General features: G+C 38.7%; 1 protein-coding gene across 6 annotated transcripts in view; it reads right to left on the bottom strand.

Annotated features, from left to right (window-relative positions):
* PPARA (peroxisome proliferator activated receptor alpha) overlaps positions 1 to 15,130 on the bottom strand; it is a 40,085-nt gene that overhangs the window by 8,952 nt on the left and 16,003 nt on the right. For 5 of the 6 annotated variants that reach the window (XM_053942620.1, XM_053942619.1, XM_053942617.1 and 2 more), the window contains 4 exons: positions 7,538 to 7,782; positions 5,525 to 5,685; positions 4,379 to 4,517; positions 1,743 to 1,945 (listed from right to left, as the gene is read on the bottom strand). In XM_053942620.1, the coding sequence (XP_053798595.1) occupies positions 1,743 to 1,945; positions 4,379 to 4,517; positions 5,525 to 5,685; positions 7,538 to 7,745 (711 nt within the window). In that variant the 5' untranslated portion in view covers positions 7,746 to 7,782. Of the gene's footprint in view, positions 1 to 1,742; positions 1,946 to 4,378; positions 4,518 to 5,524; positions 5,686 to 7,537; positions 7,783 to 9,854; positions 9,875 to 15,130 lie in introns of those variants that run through there. The other variant, XM_053942622.1, reaches the window with a different exon arrangement.

Here is a 15,130-nt window from a genome sequence, read left to right as displayed (position 1 = left end):
TTACACAGAGCAGAACTTTCCATGGGAAGGTGGATATGAGTGGAAAGTGACAAAACAAGAAACACAACACATCTCTAAACCTTTAAAAGATGTACACTATCTTATATACTTTTTTTTTTTAATTTAACATAATTTCAGTATGCAAAAAAGAGGCTAAGGACTTGGGAGCTAAATTAAAAAATGACACCATGTCATCAAGAAAAATGCTCATTCATTCTGAAATTAATCGTAGTGGTGCCAAAAACTAGGATTTACTGAAACTGGCTGTTAATACACAGATCTAAAACAGGTTGGTTGCTAATTACAATCAAAAACCCCTTCTTTTAAAACTTGCTTTTCTGCTGAAAAGTCAAAAGAAAATGAAAATGTTTGTTTACTTAAGAGATGATGAAATAGCCTAAAACCCCTTTGCTCTTCCCTGCGTACGGAAAAAAAATTGATAGCAGCTTGTTTGCAACATCCTAGGGCTGATTCTTCATTAATTTTTATGTGCATATTCACCCGGGCACACGTGTGCTGGTCACTGTTGGCTGGTTAGTCCCGGGGCTGTGGCCACACACATTCAAATACAAGAACTGGGATTAAGTACTCTAGGATCCATCCCTGCACGTGTGACACATGCTGTGGCTTATGGTTCTGACACAGGGTAACAAGCACAAAATTGATTTTCTGCAGAAGCCCACTCACTAAGAAGCTAAAGGTGGTATTTACTGTAGGCTCACGTCACCCTTAAAATGTTTAAGCCTGTGCCTCATTTTACATACCTCTTTAGTGTAATGAAAAAGACTGGGATAATTCATGTGTCTCTCTTCTAATGTAGAAAGCTGTAGGCTAAACTAGACTATTATAAGCCAAATTCCATAATACAGAAGACAGCTTGCTTACAATTTTGATAACACTCATCCCCACACTTACATGGTTTTCATTATGGCATATGTAAAGTTTCTTCCCTGCAAATTTTTACTGAAACTGAAGTTGCTGATAAAATAAGGTACTTCTACATAAAAGTAACAAAAATCACAGCAGAGCTTAAATAATTATGCATAAAGTGAAACAAGTGAGTCTTTACATCGATTATACTCTCCCATGTGCTGCTAAACAAAAAGCAGTTGATCAAATTAGGTAGACCTTGGCTAAATTACCCTGACAGAAAAATAACTTCTACACAAATGTGTCTTCAAAATCTTGCTTGCTTCTGACTTTCAAAGGAACCATACAGAAAAGACCACGAAGGCTGGGTGAGGAAATGGCCAGCACTGTAAACAAAAAATTACAAGCTCAAGTTTTCTTTCCCCTCCTGCTATAAATATTATTCTGATTAAAGGAAAAGTCATGCAGAGCACCTGTACACCCTACAAGCTAATAGTACTTATCCTGGCATTTGTGTCATAAAAATTCTTTTTTTTTTTTTCACTGTCATAATAGGAAAATAATTTTGAACTGTTCTGCCCATATCAAGAGGTATTCATATTCAGATATCACTTCATTTTTGATTAAGGACAATATTTTAGAGTTATGAGTTTCCATTTACAAGGTAATCACCCAATTTTCCTAAAGCTTCTTACTATTCTGATAGTGGTTAAAAGCAACCATATTTACTACAGATATTTGCTTTGAATATTTCATGTCTGTATTACCATGATATTTATTTTCTAAAAGATTTGCTAAAGCGTCTACCAAATTATTACAATCACCTTACATACCTGTCAGTTTTATTTTAAAGTAACAGAAAAAGTACTTACTGGATTGTTATTGGTTTTCCCTGCAAGGATGATTCTGGCTTTAACCTTGTTCATATTGAAGTTTTTCAGGTAGGCATCATGAATTCTTTTGGCAAGTGATTTGAGATCTGCCATTTCTGAATCTTCTACATAATTTTCACCTGTTAGAATTTCTGCTTTGAGCTTGGCCTTCTCAGACCTCGGCATTCGTCCAAAACGTATTGCTGATGGGAAGACGTAATTGTAAAACAAACACAAATTATACAAGAACTTAAGCCTTTTACCATTGCTGATCAGAGCAGTAGGATTTTTCTGTCTAGAAAAACTGAGGTATAGGTGAAGACATCACCCCCTTCCCAACACAGTCAGTGACTAGTATGAAAAACTGAAGGAAATCAGGTGTTTCAGAACACAAAGTACTATCTGCAGTGGGCTAGAACACATTCCTTTCCCCTTCTATATTACCTAAATATACTTGTATTTAGTTTTCTCCTTACTGAGTTCTACAGCTCCCAATGTGAAACTCAAAGTCCACCTTGGGAGCTCTTAAAACACTAAGTAAACTCATGACAGGAGCTTGGCAGAAAGCACACACACGAGCTGGAGAGCTGCAATGGAGTCAGGCCTGAATTGCACTGCTGGCTCAGAACCCGCAGGGGCATCCAGTTCTTCATTCAACACATCTGTACTGCCAGTGGGAACCCCAGCCCAAAGACCTGCATTTACAGCTCAAAGGCTATAGGCAACAAAATCTCCTCTACCCCCAACACTCCATACTCCTTTCTCAACAGACTAGCCCTTCAAGACTGGAGAGGAGAACAGTCTGAATACCCAATCTAGTCATTGGGATATTCTTCCGAGAGGCAGAAGACGTACGTCTGAAATACCTCCGGGTATGGAGGTCTCCTGGTTTTTGGGCAAGTGGTCCTACCATTCATGGGCACATCCTCATCCTTCTTCAGTTTCAGTTTCAAGCTAAGCCAGCCCCATTTTAGCCTTGGGAGGTGTGCAAGGGTTTGAGATGGCTCATACAGTGAGTTGCTTGTACAGCATTTCAGCATCCAATCAGTGAAGACAGGACCTCACTGCCTAGACTGAGCAATTCAAGGCATGAACACCATCAGCCTTTCAACATGCCCAGGGGTTTCTCATGACATAAGGAGGTGACTCTAGGCATGTTCTGAAATATAGCTGTGCACTTCAATGGAAGTCCAACAAGGAAAGCCTGTTTGGAATCTGGCTTAGGTGCTTCCTTCCCCTTAAGGTGAGTGGTCACACCAACCTGTTGAAAAAGTGGAAGAATACCTGCTTTAAACTAAAACTTACAGTTTTAAGATCATGGGTATAAATTTAGTCGTAGAGCTTTTCCTGAGAAGTCTTGCCAGCAAATTAGCAGTCATCCCTTTCCCCTGCTGCCTCTCACATGTTTGCTGCAATAAAACTGTGGCTATTCCCTTCAACTGGAGTACAGGTGGCCACAGTGTTTTTAGTAGGATGAAACAGGTTCACAGGGATGGCAGTTCCTGCCAACCAGCACGGCTCCCTGCGCAGCTCCCAACCTGAGATGTCACTTTGTTGTCCAGCATATTTTTTGAGGATGGTTATCCCCAGTCTTGCAGAGACTACCAACCCTCTTCCAATGCACCTCAATCTCAGTCAAGACTCATTGCAAGAGAGCCAGGCTTCTGCAGAACCAGGAAGTAAACTCTCACAATGCCTCCTGCTGGGACTCTAGACTACAACATCACAAGCAGCTTACCCAGTCATGTTCCCATCCCACCTATCCCGACTGCATAATTTCCTTAGGAAATTTGTCTCCTAACCCACAGCTTTTCACCTACCCCAGCATTTTTGCCTACTTTCACATTGCACCTGCCCCCAAGTTCAGCCTGGACAATATCAGAGCCAAGCAGGGAAAACTACTGTCATCTGGCCAGGTGAGATGTTGCTTTCTCATGGCTTGGCCTCTCCCTCTTTACCAGTGTTGCTCAGCAAGCTACATCCTGCACAGAAAACTGCCTTGTGGGCTGAAATTGGTCTGTAAGCCACAAGCTTGCTGCCCTTATCTTAAATCACTAGCACAAACAACAACATAACTTTTAAACTGGATATCTAAATGCTCTGAATTTTAAACCATTCTGTTTAACAAATAACCTACCAGATTCCTGTTGCACAGTCAGCACAGACCTTTGCCCTCCCTCCCCACTTTCCGAATCATCTGCTCAAGAGCAGTTGCACTGTAACCTGAAAAATAATGAAGGCTGCTTTCCTACAGATTTCTATCCTACATCACTCCCCTTCACAATGAAAGCAGTTGTTCTCCTCCTACTCTTCTACAAAACCCTTGATCAGAATTCTTCCAGTATTGAAATTTGTTTCAATGGGAGTACTGGTGCCAAAGTTCTGGGGTGAAGAAAGGAAATAAATGAACATTCATATGGACAAACTGAGATGTAGCAAACTGTGTAAAGCTCATAACAGCACATTTGGCAGCTCTGTATGAACCACATCAGGGAAAATGGCGTCCCCCACAGCAACCTCTCCTGTAAAAAATCTGAGGTTCAATTCATGTGTGTGAGCAAAAATGCTATCCAAGTGCCTGCCTCCAGCAGCAGACTCTGGGTAGGAACAAACAAATTAAGGGCACTCTTACCTACCATTATGTGACATTCCAACTGAAAGGCACTTTTGAAAACGACAGTATTGGCACTTATTACGATTTTTTTTCTGAATTTTGCAGTTGCGATCACATTTATCGTAGATGAGTTTTAAACGAATTGTTCTTCTAAAAAAGCCCTATAAAAAGTTTGAAAAAAACAATATGTAATATTAATGAATGTTGACTACTAAGCTTCAATCATACAGGTATTTTTTTTTTCTTTTACCATTTATTGTAGAACAGCCTCTACCTCAACTGCTCTTTCCAGGATGTTTCCAGTCTGCAATGCAAGGTTGCTCACACATTGCCCAACCACAGGGACAGCAAATCCAGAGACATCTCAACAGTTTGTGTCACATCACAGAGCAACATGTCATTTAGGCTGTGGGACACACCTGGCTAGGAACTGGTTCTCCATCTCTAATAGATATTCTGCATTATTCCATAAGATTTACATTCAAATGATCATACTGTCATGATGCATGAAAGAAAGATTGCTATTTAACAATAACACAAAGACTGTTATTTCTCTCCTGTTACCTTCTAATATAGAAAAAAGATGGAAATCTAAAACATTAGGGGAAAAAGAAAAGAATCTTATACTTCATGGGTCATATCATCTCAAGAATTATGCATTAATGATAAGAGTAATTTGCACCAGAGACATGCCCTGGCCCCACAACTACAAGAGGTACAATACTAAGGGATTCAGGCAGCATGTGATGGAGGTGAGAATTTTGGGATTTGCTGCTGTCAGGAATGTGGCATACCCCTCCTAGCCATACTCCCAACATAAATAAAATGCTACTGGGAGTGGAGCTAGTGGAGCAAGAAGGCTTTGTTTTGTTTTGTTTTGTTTTTTTTTTTTTTTTTTTTTTTTTTGTCATGGTTTAGTGCTTTGTTTTAGTATTTCACTAACTACATGCAGAAAAGCAGTATTAAATTTATCACTGTGAATTGCTCCTGCTTGATGAAGGTCTGAGTTATGGCATCTGTATGATCTACTTCAGAAAAAAGACCACAGATAGGACTTGTAATGGCTAGACCTATAGTAATTAAAACATTTATGCACCAAATGTTTATCTTCATATTACCCCATAAAGTAACATGATTTAGGTTCTTAAGAAGAAAATTATGACTGTACCTTACAACCTTCACAAGCATGTACTCCGTAATGGTAGCCCGAGGCTTTATCCCCACAAATTCTACATTCAATGTTTAATGCTCCACTGGGTGATTCATCTATGCTACCTGGAGCTGTGGCAAAATTAATGGATGAAGGACTGGATGCTGGAGAAAGGGTGTCTAAAAAAAAAAGGAACACTTCATATATACTATACTTTCAAGATTGATACAGTTTCTACACTAACAACCACACAAAAAATGAGTTTATTCTGAAAAATAATCTTGTGTTAATAGTCATTAAGTGAACTAAGAGTTCAGTCATAAGTCTTTGAAAAATAATTCATATTTCCAGTGCAAACACACACAAAATACATAATTTTGATGTGACATGGGATGTCAAGAAGGAAAAGGCCTTACTGAAGTGACTCTGGCAACAAGAACTATTTGGATGATAATGGACCCAATAAATACACACCACACCACTGTTCTTTGCAGAAAGGCTGTGAACAGCTCATCCTGGCTTTGCATCTTCCATCTCTTGTGCTGCAGGGATGAGCAAGGCATCTTTTGTTGCAGTACCACAAGAGACACATTCCTACCTCACACAGATGCACTTAAGATACATTATAAGGACCCCTGACCTTTGAAAAGCTACTCATAATTTTAAATTATGATCTAAACTGAGGGCTGAAAAGCAGATGGACGAGTCCCTGCACAACAGCAGAAAGGTTGTACAGATGTTAAAAGGAAGGTAACACAAATGTCTGCTTCTAAAATAGCCTTGCTCAGATATTTTGTGTTTTTCTTCTGACGGGCAAAGCATTTCTGAATCGTACAATGAAATAAACTCACCAGACGTGCCACCAGTAGATGAACACATTACAAAACTAACACGTTCCAATCTTAATTATTTCAATTAATATTTCCACCTTTTTTTGAGGAAAATATTTTCTGAGGCCAGAATTCCTTTTATCTTCCATCTTGCAACTTGCACCACAAGACTTCAGCAAATTAATGGGTGTGTTATTTTAACAGACAGATTAAGAAACACTCATGAATGTAGGTCAGCAAGTATTATGTTGGAAAAAAACCTTGGCACGGAACTCAGAGTCTCCATTGCCAGCGCTGCCAAGCCCACAGGCATCAGAGTTACCAAGAACAGCCTAAACTCCAGGATTTTTTTAAAGTGTCATTTCATTTTACTTGCCTTATGGAATTTGAGCCTTGGAAGTTTACATTTTCCATGTTCTCTGACTACAAAACCAGTACATTTTGCAGTGAGCACTGAATACTCCATGAGAAGGTGACAGTAGAAGCTGATCTAAATTATTGTAGGCCTTGTACACACCTACACTCAAATAATTGTAAAGCCTCCTGCCTCTGAAGGACCATGTTATAAACAAACACACGCATATATAAAGCACATCATAACTTTTCCTGTACAAGGCATCTCTCTCATGAGAAGGTCTACAACCAAAAGAGAACAAAATCCTAGTTCTAGAAACATTCCTTCGGTCCATAGTGCCAGAAGGCAGCTCTCCCCATTGCCTTCAAACCCACACTGTTCATTTCAACTGCCTCAGTTCTATTATTCCAAGGTGAAATAGGGATCACAAGCTGGGAATTGATCTAAATCAAGAACCCTCCAAAACAAAGCATAATGCAAACCAACCAAAAGGTTATCAGCAAACTACTTCAAATGGCTCTCCTTGCTAAAAGACTTGCAAACACCCAGATTCAACAGGAAAACCTTACTGAACACTCCACAGTGTCCCACACCACTGCAGTGATTCCCATTCTGATCTCCCAAAGTCTCTGACTAAAGGCTATGTAACTTTATGTTACAGTCATTCTTCAGTGACATTTGTCTAATATATTAACTTTAGCCTTAAGTATTTTAAGACCATGCCATAAGCAGTTTATATATTTCCAGTGTCACTTCATCATAAACAATAACTATTGCATTAAAGTAGTTATTAATTTCTACCATTCTATTTATAAAATAAAGCTTTATGTTAAACCAAACTCTTACCTGTTATAACTGATCCATCAGATCCTGCACCATTTCCCAGTGATTGGAATTCTGTTAAACTTAAAGCTCCAGAACTATCATCACCTAGAGACTGGGACAGGTCTTGAATGTTCTCCATATCTTGTAGGAACTCTCCAGATAAAGGGCTGTCTATATCCTCCTCCTCCAAGGGAGTAAGGGGATAGAGCTGGTTTTCAGTGTCCACCATTTTGATCAAGTAGAGCAGTCACTTAAACTTCTTTTTACTGGTGAAAGAAAAATTTTTAAAAATTCAGATATTAAAAAAAAAAATATTTGAACCAGTTGCAGCACACTGAATACAGATTTCTAATCAAAAAGTGAAATATTATACAACACTCTATTGCTCTGGAAGCTTTATGCAACATGAATCATCAAGAGCACAGGGTGGGGAAAATTCCCCAAAAGACTTCAAGATGAATGAAAGTTATGACAGGGTCAATCTGTAGATGGTTGTTTTCTCTCCACTGCTGAGAAAAGTGTTTCTACAGAAGGCATTATGCACTTCCCACCAAAACTTGTAACAAACATCAATATTCTACTCACTCTTCCTGAGCAGGAAAAATAAAGGCGATGCTGTTACTATTACTAAGCTGCCATCTCATTCTACAAATACCATTAGTACAGATCTATTTGCCCAATTTCTTTGAAACAGGATAGTTTTAACCAGAAAAGGAAAATAATTTCTATGTCACATAGTGCAGCAAGCAGGAATATACAGGAGAGTAAGTATGGGAATTTATCTACTATTTCCAGTTACAGACAACAGGGACATTACTGTACCCACTGTGCTGGTGGGTGAGAGTTGGACACACAGCATGGATAAGCCCAGTAACACCTGGAACTAACTGTGCTCTTTGCTCTTAGTTATCTACTCAGGTCCCTGACATAATCAGAACATACTCAGACTCAGAAAAGAGAAATCCCTTGTATGCAATTTGTGAAAATAAAGTTAAATTCCTCTTTGTGTGAGATATCTATTTGGTGATGGGGGAAAAGTACAGAGAAACCTCCAGCAACCCAAAGGAGACTACCACATTTGTCTCCCTAAGGAGCCATTAGCAAAAAGAAGAGAGGAATGGCAGAGCATATGATTGGCACTGCTCCCCCAGTGTGCTTTCCATGAAGCTTTCCTGGGCTAAACCAGTCATTCACAGCACAGAAGGATTGTATTCCTCTGCAGACACTCAGCCCCAGGATAGCTGGGGAGGTTCCAGTAGGCACTGGGCTTCTTGTACCCAGTGTTCCCTGCTGGATCACATATACATCTCTCCAAGTACCACTTCTTCATCCAGCACACATATTTTTAAAAGATTAAGCAAACACTGAAGTCTACCCTCAACCAAAATAGGCATTATCTGTCGGGAAAGCAAAGGAAAGGCTTGAGAGCTGACCTCTGAACATGTCAAGAGCTGCTTGGTATTGCCCAAACCGCACGATACCCTTCCGCATTTACAATCAATATGTAAAATTCAGCAGCCTTTTTAGCTACATTTCTGTAAAAACAACCTAATAGCTAGTGAAACATAAATGGAGTGCTTCTTGTTTTAACTATTAAATTACATACTCTTTTGTACTTTCAAACACTACAATTAAATTACAGCTGCTTAATCATTAGCGCTCTTGTCAATGATTAACTGGTACTTCAGCAAGCATGGCAACAACATAACAATTTCTGAAGACTCAAAATATACTAATATTCACAATACTGACAATTATTTTTGTTATAAGCACAGCAAATCTACAAGTAATATGCCTAGTATTTATGCAGTAAACTGCCTTCTGGCTTCTCTTGTGTTCCGTGCATGTTTACACATGCAGATCACTGGCAGGTTTCGTATAATATGCATTGGTCCCTGCTTGAATGAAAAAAAGCTTCTAAAATAAAAAGGGTAATGAGTATGAAGCTCATTTACTAGTCATAGAGAGAATTTTGCTTTACAAAAAGCTCTGTACATGTTACAACAGTAGATGTAGTAGATGCAGCATGATGATTCCACTCAAAGATCTGTGTCTCCTAAGTATTTACAAAAATTCTGTGCCACGAAGACATTGGCAGAGGATTTTCTCAGTTTCCCGTACAATACTTTAGTCTCCATAACCCCTTTCTTATCCCCAAGTACCAACACACACAAACTGAAAACAAGAGAATAGAACATAAGGACATCATTTCATGTAATTATGGTTTTAAGGTTAAACAGGTTTTACTCTCCCACATACTGTTATCTCTGAAATATGTCTATTTTCACAAGAAGTCCTTTCCCACCACCTCACTGTGAATACCCACTGAGTAACTTACCTACAAACCTGAAATCAGTCCCAAAGAAATCATTCAGATTATTAAAGAAAAACACCTCAACATGCAGCTATCAGTTACTTGCTTCATTTTTGGAAAGGGATGGAGGGATACTGAACCTCCAGCCCTTCCACATTTAATACTTGCCACACCAGGGATAATCTCTGTAAGGAAACAGGTCTCTGAGATGCAAAGGTCTCTAGGAAGCAGTAACAAAGTCTGATCTTACTGCATAAACAAATTGATCGTGTAAAGGGCTTGCTTGCAAATACCAGGGTTAAAGTTAAAACAGTCATTACCTCTCGGTCATTTTGAGAATGCTGGGGCTGAAAACAGCACACGTAAACTCGTGATTGCAACAGATATTTTTAGAAAACTTCACTGGATAGGAAGAGCCTTGAATATGTAAGCTGTAGAATATTTCTAATATCTTGATTCAACACAAAAAAGAACAGAAAACAGGATTTGGTACCTACAGTGTGACATCCAGACTTCCACCTGGGAAAGGATGCATATTTTCTCATTTATCACATGACAATTGATTCAGTTTTCATAGTTTGTAACTTTACATACTCGTACTATTTTTTATTTTAAATAGTATTAATTACATAAGTCAGAGAACATTTTTTATGCATGTGATGAAAAATTTTCGTAAGCTACCCTTCATCAAGACTGCCAGTTGCACACCCCTTCTCCAAAAAAACCCACTCAGAAAAATGTTATCTTTCTTCCCTTTACGCAGCTGTACTCCAAGGTACCATATGCAACTTATAGGTTGCCTTTAAAAGAAATCAAAATTCACATACCCTAATTTTGAAACTTGACAGCAAAGCTGTAAAGTCAGGATCTTAAAAGTCACATAAGGAGAAATTCTATGCAACCTTGATTTGAATTCTCTCCTCAGCCTCATGGCAGGTGAGTGAGCAAGTGGGGCTTCATTGCCTCCTGTGGTTAAGCCCCGACAAAATGACAGAAACAACATGGAAATGGGTTTTATTGGTTTACATTGCTCAGCCAAACTCAAGGAGAACTTACTGAGCTAGGAAGCTGTGTTTCTTTGGATTCAGGATTTTTTGCCCCAGTGGATTTTAAATTACATTGGCTAGTGTATGTTACAGATCAGTGTCTCTGAACAGGACCACTCAACCCTCTTTTTAAATGTGACTGACCTTCCCACTTTAAACAATTCAGCTGCTTTCTAGACCTTCAAGACTATAGATCCACTATTTCCCCCAATGCTTTTTCACTTGTGTAACACATTTATTATACACTAAATAGTTTTAAAAATTTGTTTTGCCAAGATTACTGTTTAAGAAGTAACTAATAACAGGGCAGCAACAAAATTATTCAGGAGATAATGAAACTATTTCTTTCAAATATCATACCCTCTCACTTTCACACAACAGATGCAATTCATAATGGAGAAAAAACTACAAAGAGGAAATTAATTTTCAGCAAACAGAAATAAGAGAGGTAATTCATCTCACCTAATGTCAAACAGCTCACTTAACATGTTTGGGTTGAGTGGAGCTCAATGGAATTTCCAAAGCCATGACTGATCTTCAAGGCCATGATTACACACTAAAAACGTGGTACTTTTTAATCCAACCACTTCCCTGATCCAGTTCACTGCAAAGCCTTACAAATATTAGTGTTGGCTCAATGGAGAGAGTAGAAATAAGCAGCTGGGAAGAGGGATACACATGCTGCATGGCCAAAATGTAACTGCATGTGCAGCCTGAATCTCCTCTGCAGAACCCAGTGACTGTGTGGACAGCCTGGGTCTGCAAACCAGGCACTTGCACTGCCTGAAGTGAAGAAGCCAATGCCTCTTTCGTCTCCTGTGAGAGGTGAAAACTGCTTTACAGATCAGTCAGCACCTCTATTAGATTAAGGGGTATTACCATCTTTTGGCAAGACTATGGAACTGTCATGCAGGCTGCTATGTGCACATCCCACAGATACTCACCTTCCAGCAGTAAAATGCCACTGAAATCCAGTAATGCCTGAAGATCATTTACTCTGAGGTGACACAACATGCTCCAATAAATAAATAACAAAAATGAAATTAAAATTCCAATGCTAGAAACTCAAGCTGAGAGTAGAATCTAGCTCAAAGAAAGACTTCAGCTGCTTGTACAGAATAAAGCAACATCCTTTAGATGTTTAGATGTTTTAGATGAAGCCAAGTGGCTTTCTAAAGGAGAATTTTGAATTCAACAAGCCCCTCAAGATCCTGGTAACTAGGAACTCCATTCAGAACACTTTATATTTCCACTGACTTCATATTAGACAAGAAAATAGATTTCACCATATTTCATCCACACCATTAGACTAGTTAGCCTAGACAGCTCAGCTGCAGACGTAACGAAAGACCACAGCTCCCGGGTACGGGCACAGTAAGATCTGAAGCCTGTGTTTAAAGGAGCCCCTGCAATCCCTTTGGCAGCAGGAGCCAGATTTGGTTTCATCAGCAATGGGACAGGAAGGTTTTGCAACCTTTGCCTCCAGGCTCCAAAGACAAGACTTACAGGTCTATCACCTCAAGTTTACACCTATCTGCAATCATGCTTGCTTTCTTCCACATAAATGGATGTATCAAACATGGCATTACTCAAATTTGCATCAAGGCCCTTCTGATAAAAGGAAAATCCCATATTGTAAAGAGTGGAGATTGAGGTGTTGTTTGAACTGCCTTCGAGCTCAAATAGGTTCAAGTCTGCATAGAATGCCAGCATGACTGAGATTTTTTGGTTGTTTGGTTTGGTTTTTTTTTTTTTTCACCTCTAAATGTGAGTTTTCATATCCAAAAAGTAAATGCTTTGGAGGTTTCTGTAACTGGGAATAGGAAGACTTGACTTTTCTGTCTAGTGAATGCTGAACTGAAATGAAAGTCAGAAATAGCTGTATGTCAAAGTAAAGCTTTCAAATCTCTTCAATCTCTCTGTGTCTGCTGAATCCTTTAAAGGGCTGTCTACTCAGGACTTCAGAATAAGTCAAGAGTAATATAAATTAACAAACTATATAATACTATACTCAGGGTTATTGAAAAACCTGTATTGTCTTCCTTCAATTTACTGTTTTCTTCAAGATGTGTTTTTGGAGGGGTCTTTGTTGCTTTGGGGTTTTTGTTTGTTTGTGGGGCTTTGGGGATTTTTTTTGTTGGTTGCTTTGAGTATTTTGAGTTCCTAGGTTTTTGTATTTTTAACTATATTATAATCCAGTCTGAAATTTAGACAGTACCAAGCCTAAACAAGCACTGCCAAAGACTCAAGTGAAAAACTTTGTGTTTAAAAAGTCTTTTGTCTTGCTTCAACGTTTACAGTCCAGATACATGGAAGGCCTAAAAACCTCTCAGTTTGTAATGGTGTCTGTTTCCATTTTTATAATCAAACTGACTATCCACCTAATCTATAGAATCAAGATACTACTGTTAATATGGTTTTAAAAAAATCTGCCTGTAAAGCAGTATGAGGGAAGATTATTCAGTTTATTAGATTAGTTGTTAATGCATTTGAAGCAGATATTCATATTGCAGTTCATAATATCCAGTATTTTTGAGGCATAACCACGGAAGAAAGTATATTTTGTTAACAAGAGATTCAAAAGGACTTGAACCTATGAACAATAAGAATTTATTTTCTGCAAGAAACTAAGCCACGGCATCATCTTAGTAACCTCTATGTTATACAGTAGTCTGTGCTCTCTGCCATGTGCTGCGTTCACTACAGTTCCACCAATACTGCTCCCAGCTCACCAGAACTTCTAATGAAAACCCCACTCCACTGTTACATTTACAACTTTGCACTTCCAACACACTCCCCCTTTTCCTTTCCTCTCCCAAATGAATCCCCAGGTTTTGCTCTTTATTCAATCCTTTTCAATGTCAGTTTCTCTTCAAGTCACAGCTATATTCCAGTCAAATTATTCCATGCTTGAGGAAGATCCAAAAGATTACATGTGCTAATCACAACAGTTTGTGCTTCAGATTCTAAAGCCTCTGTGACAACACCTGGCAGGCCATGAAGCTGACAGAACATGCTGGGTGTGTGTGCTGAACACTGACATGTGGAGACCACAACTGCTGAGAAATGGAGATCTGGTGCATCATCTAAGAGGCTGCTCCTGCTGCATGTACATCAAAAGCTGGGGTTTGATTTATGATTGATATTTGAACCACGGGGAGGTCACATTCAGACAAACACAACATACATGTATTTGCTATTTGATCCAAGAGCCAAGGTCACGTTCATACAAATGTGTCATCTGAGTATTTGCTTTATTTTTACTGCCTTGTTGTTGAACTTAAAGTTATTTTACTTTGCTCACATGACCCAAAAAGTCCTTACCCATTTATCTGGTGTGTCCCAAAAACTCCTTGCCCATTTACTTGGAAGTTGCCAGGTTTTCCTAGGTTTTGCAATACTGTATAAACATCTGATGAGCTAATTACATAAGCCACGAATTTGAATTGATTAAGTTAGGGACACCTTAATTTCAGAGATCAGAGCTCAGATTGAGGCTAAATCTGATTGCATGGTATGGCTGGAATTAACAAAAAGGAACAAACCAAAAATCCCATAAAAACTGCATCTTATGAACTGCAGGCATAGATTAGATGTCCTAAGCCATTGTAATTTTTTTTCTTCTAAAATTAATACCTAACAGTCAGTTTGAGTGGTGAAGTCAAAGTTGATTACAACATGTACAGCATTTACAAACAGCCCACGCATTTGCCCCAACATGCTGCTCACTGGGAACCAGATCCTTAAGACTAAATTGGAATGCTGCAATTGTTTCCTTATACATGTGATTACTGCATCTCAGATTATAAAAAGCGCGTGCTCGGCAATTTTCTAACTATACCCTGATATTCTACAGAGACTTCATTTGTTGAAGGACACAGACATCTGAGGGTAACAGGCAAATAGAAATTGCATTTTAGAGTGGTGCCTAAATTATTATCTCCAATATAATCAATTCCTGAAGTAAATAAAATGTAAGCCCCTTGCTAAGTCTCTTGCAGAATACATTTTCACTACATATGGTAAAAATAAACTTCATAAGGTAGCAAATTAAAGACATCTGTGCAACTGAAATTGTCAATTAAAATTATAATCTAATACACGCAGATGCAGTGCAAGGCAAAATTTTTGTCATATTGATGGTGCTGCTACATAAACCTCTCAACTCAGAAGATTTACTTGCTCACATGCTTGATAAAAACACCCAAAACCAAATAAACCCACAGAAACACAACATACATGACTGTTTTGTCA

The sequence above is a fragment of the Vidua chalybeata genome, chromosome 5 (genome assembly GCF_026979565.1).
Source record: "Vidua chalybeata isolate OUT-0048 chromosome 5, bVidCha1 merged haplotype, whole genome shotgun sequence".
NCBI lineage: Eukaryota > Metazoa > Chordata > Aves > Passeriformes > Viduidae > Vidua > Vidua chalybeata.
The sequence above is the reverse complement of the archived record's forward strand: the minus strand, read 5'-3'. Positions and strand labels throughout refer to the sequence as shown.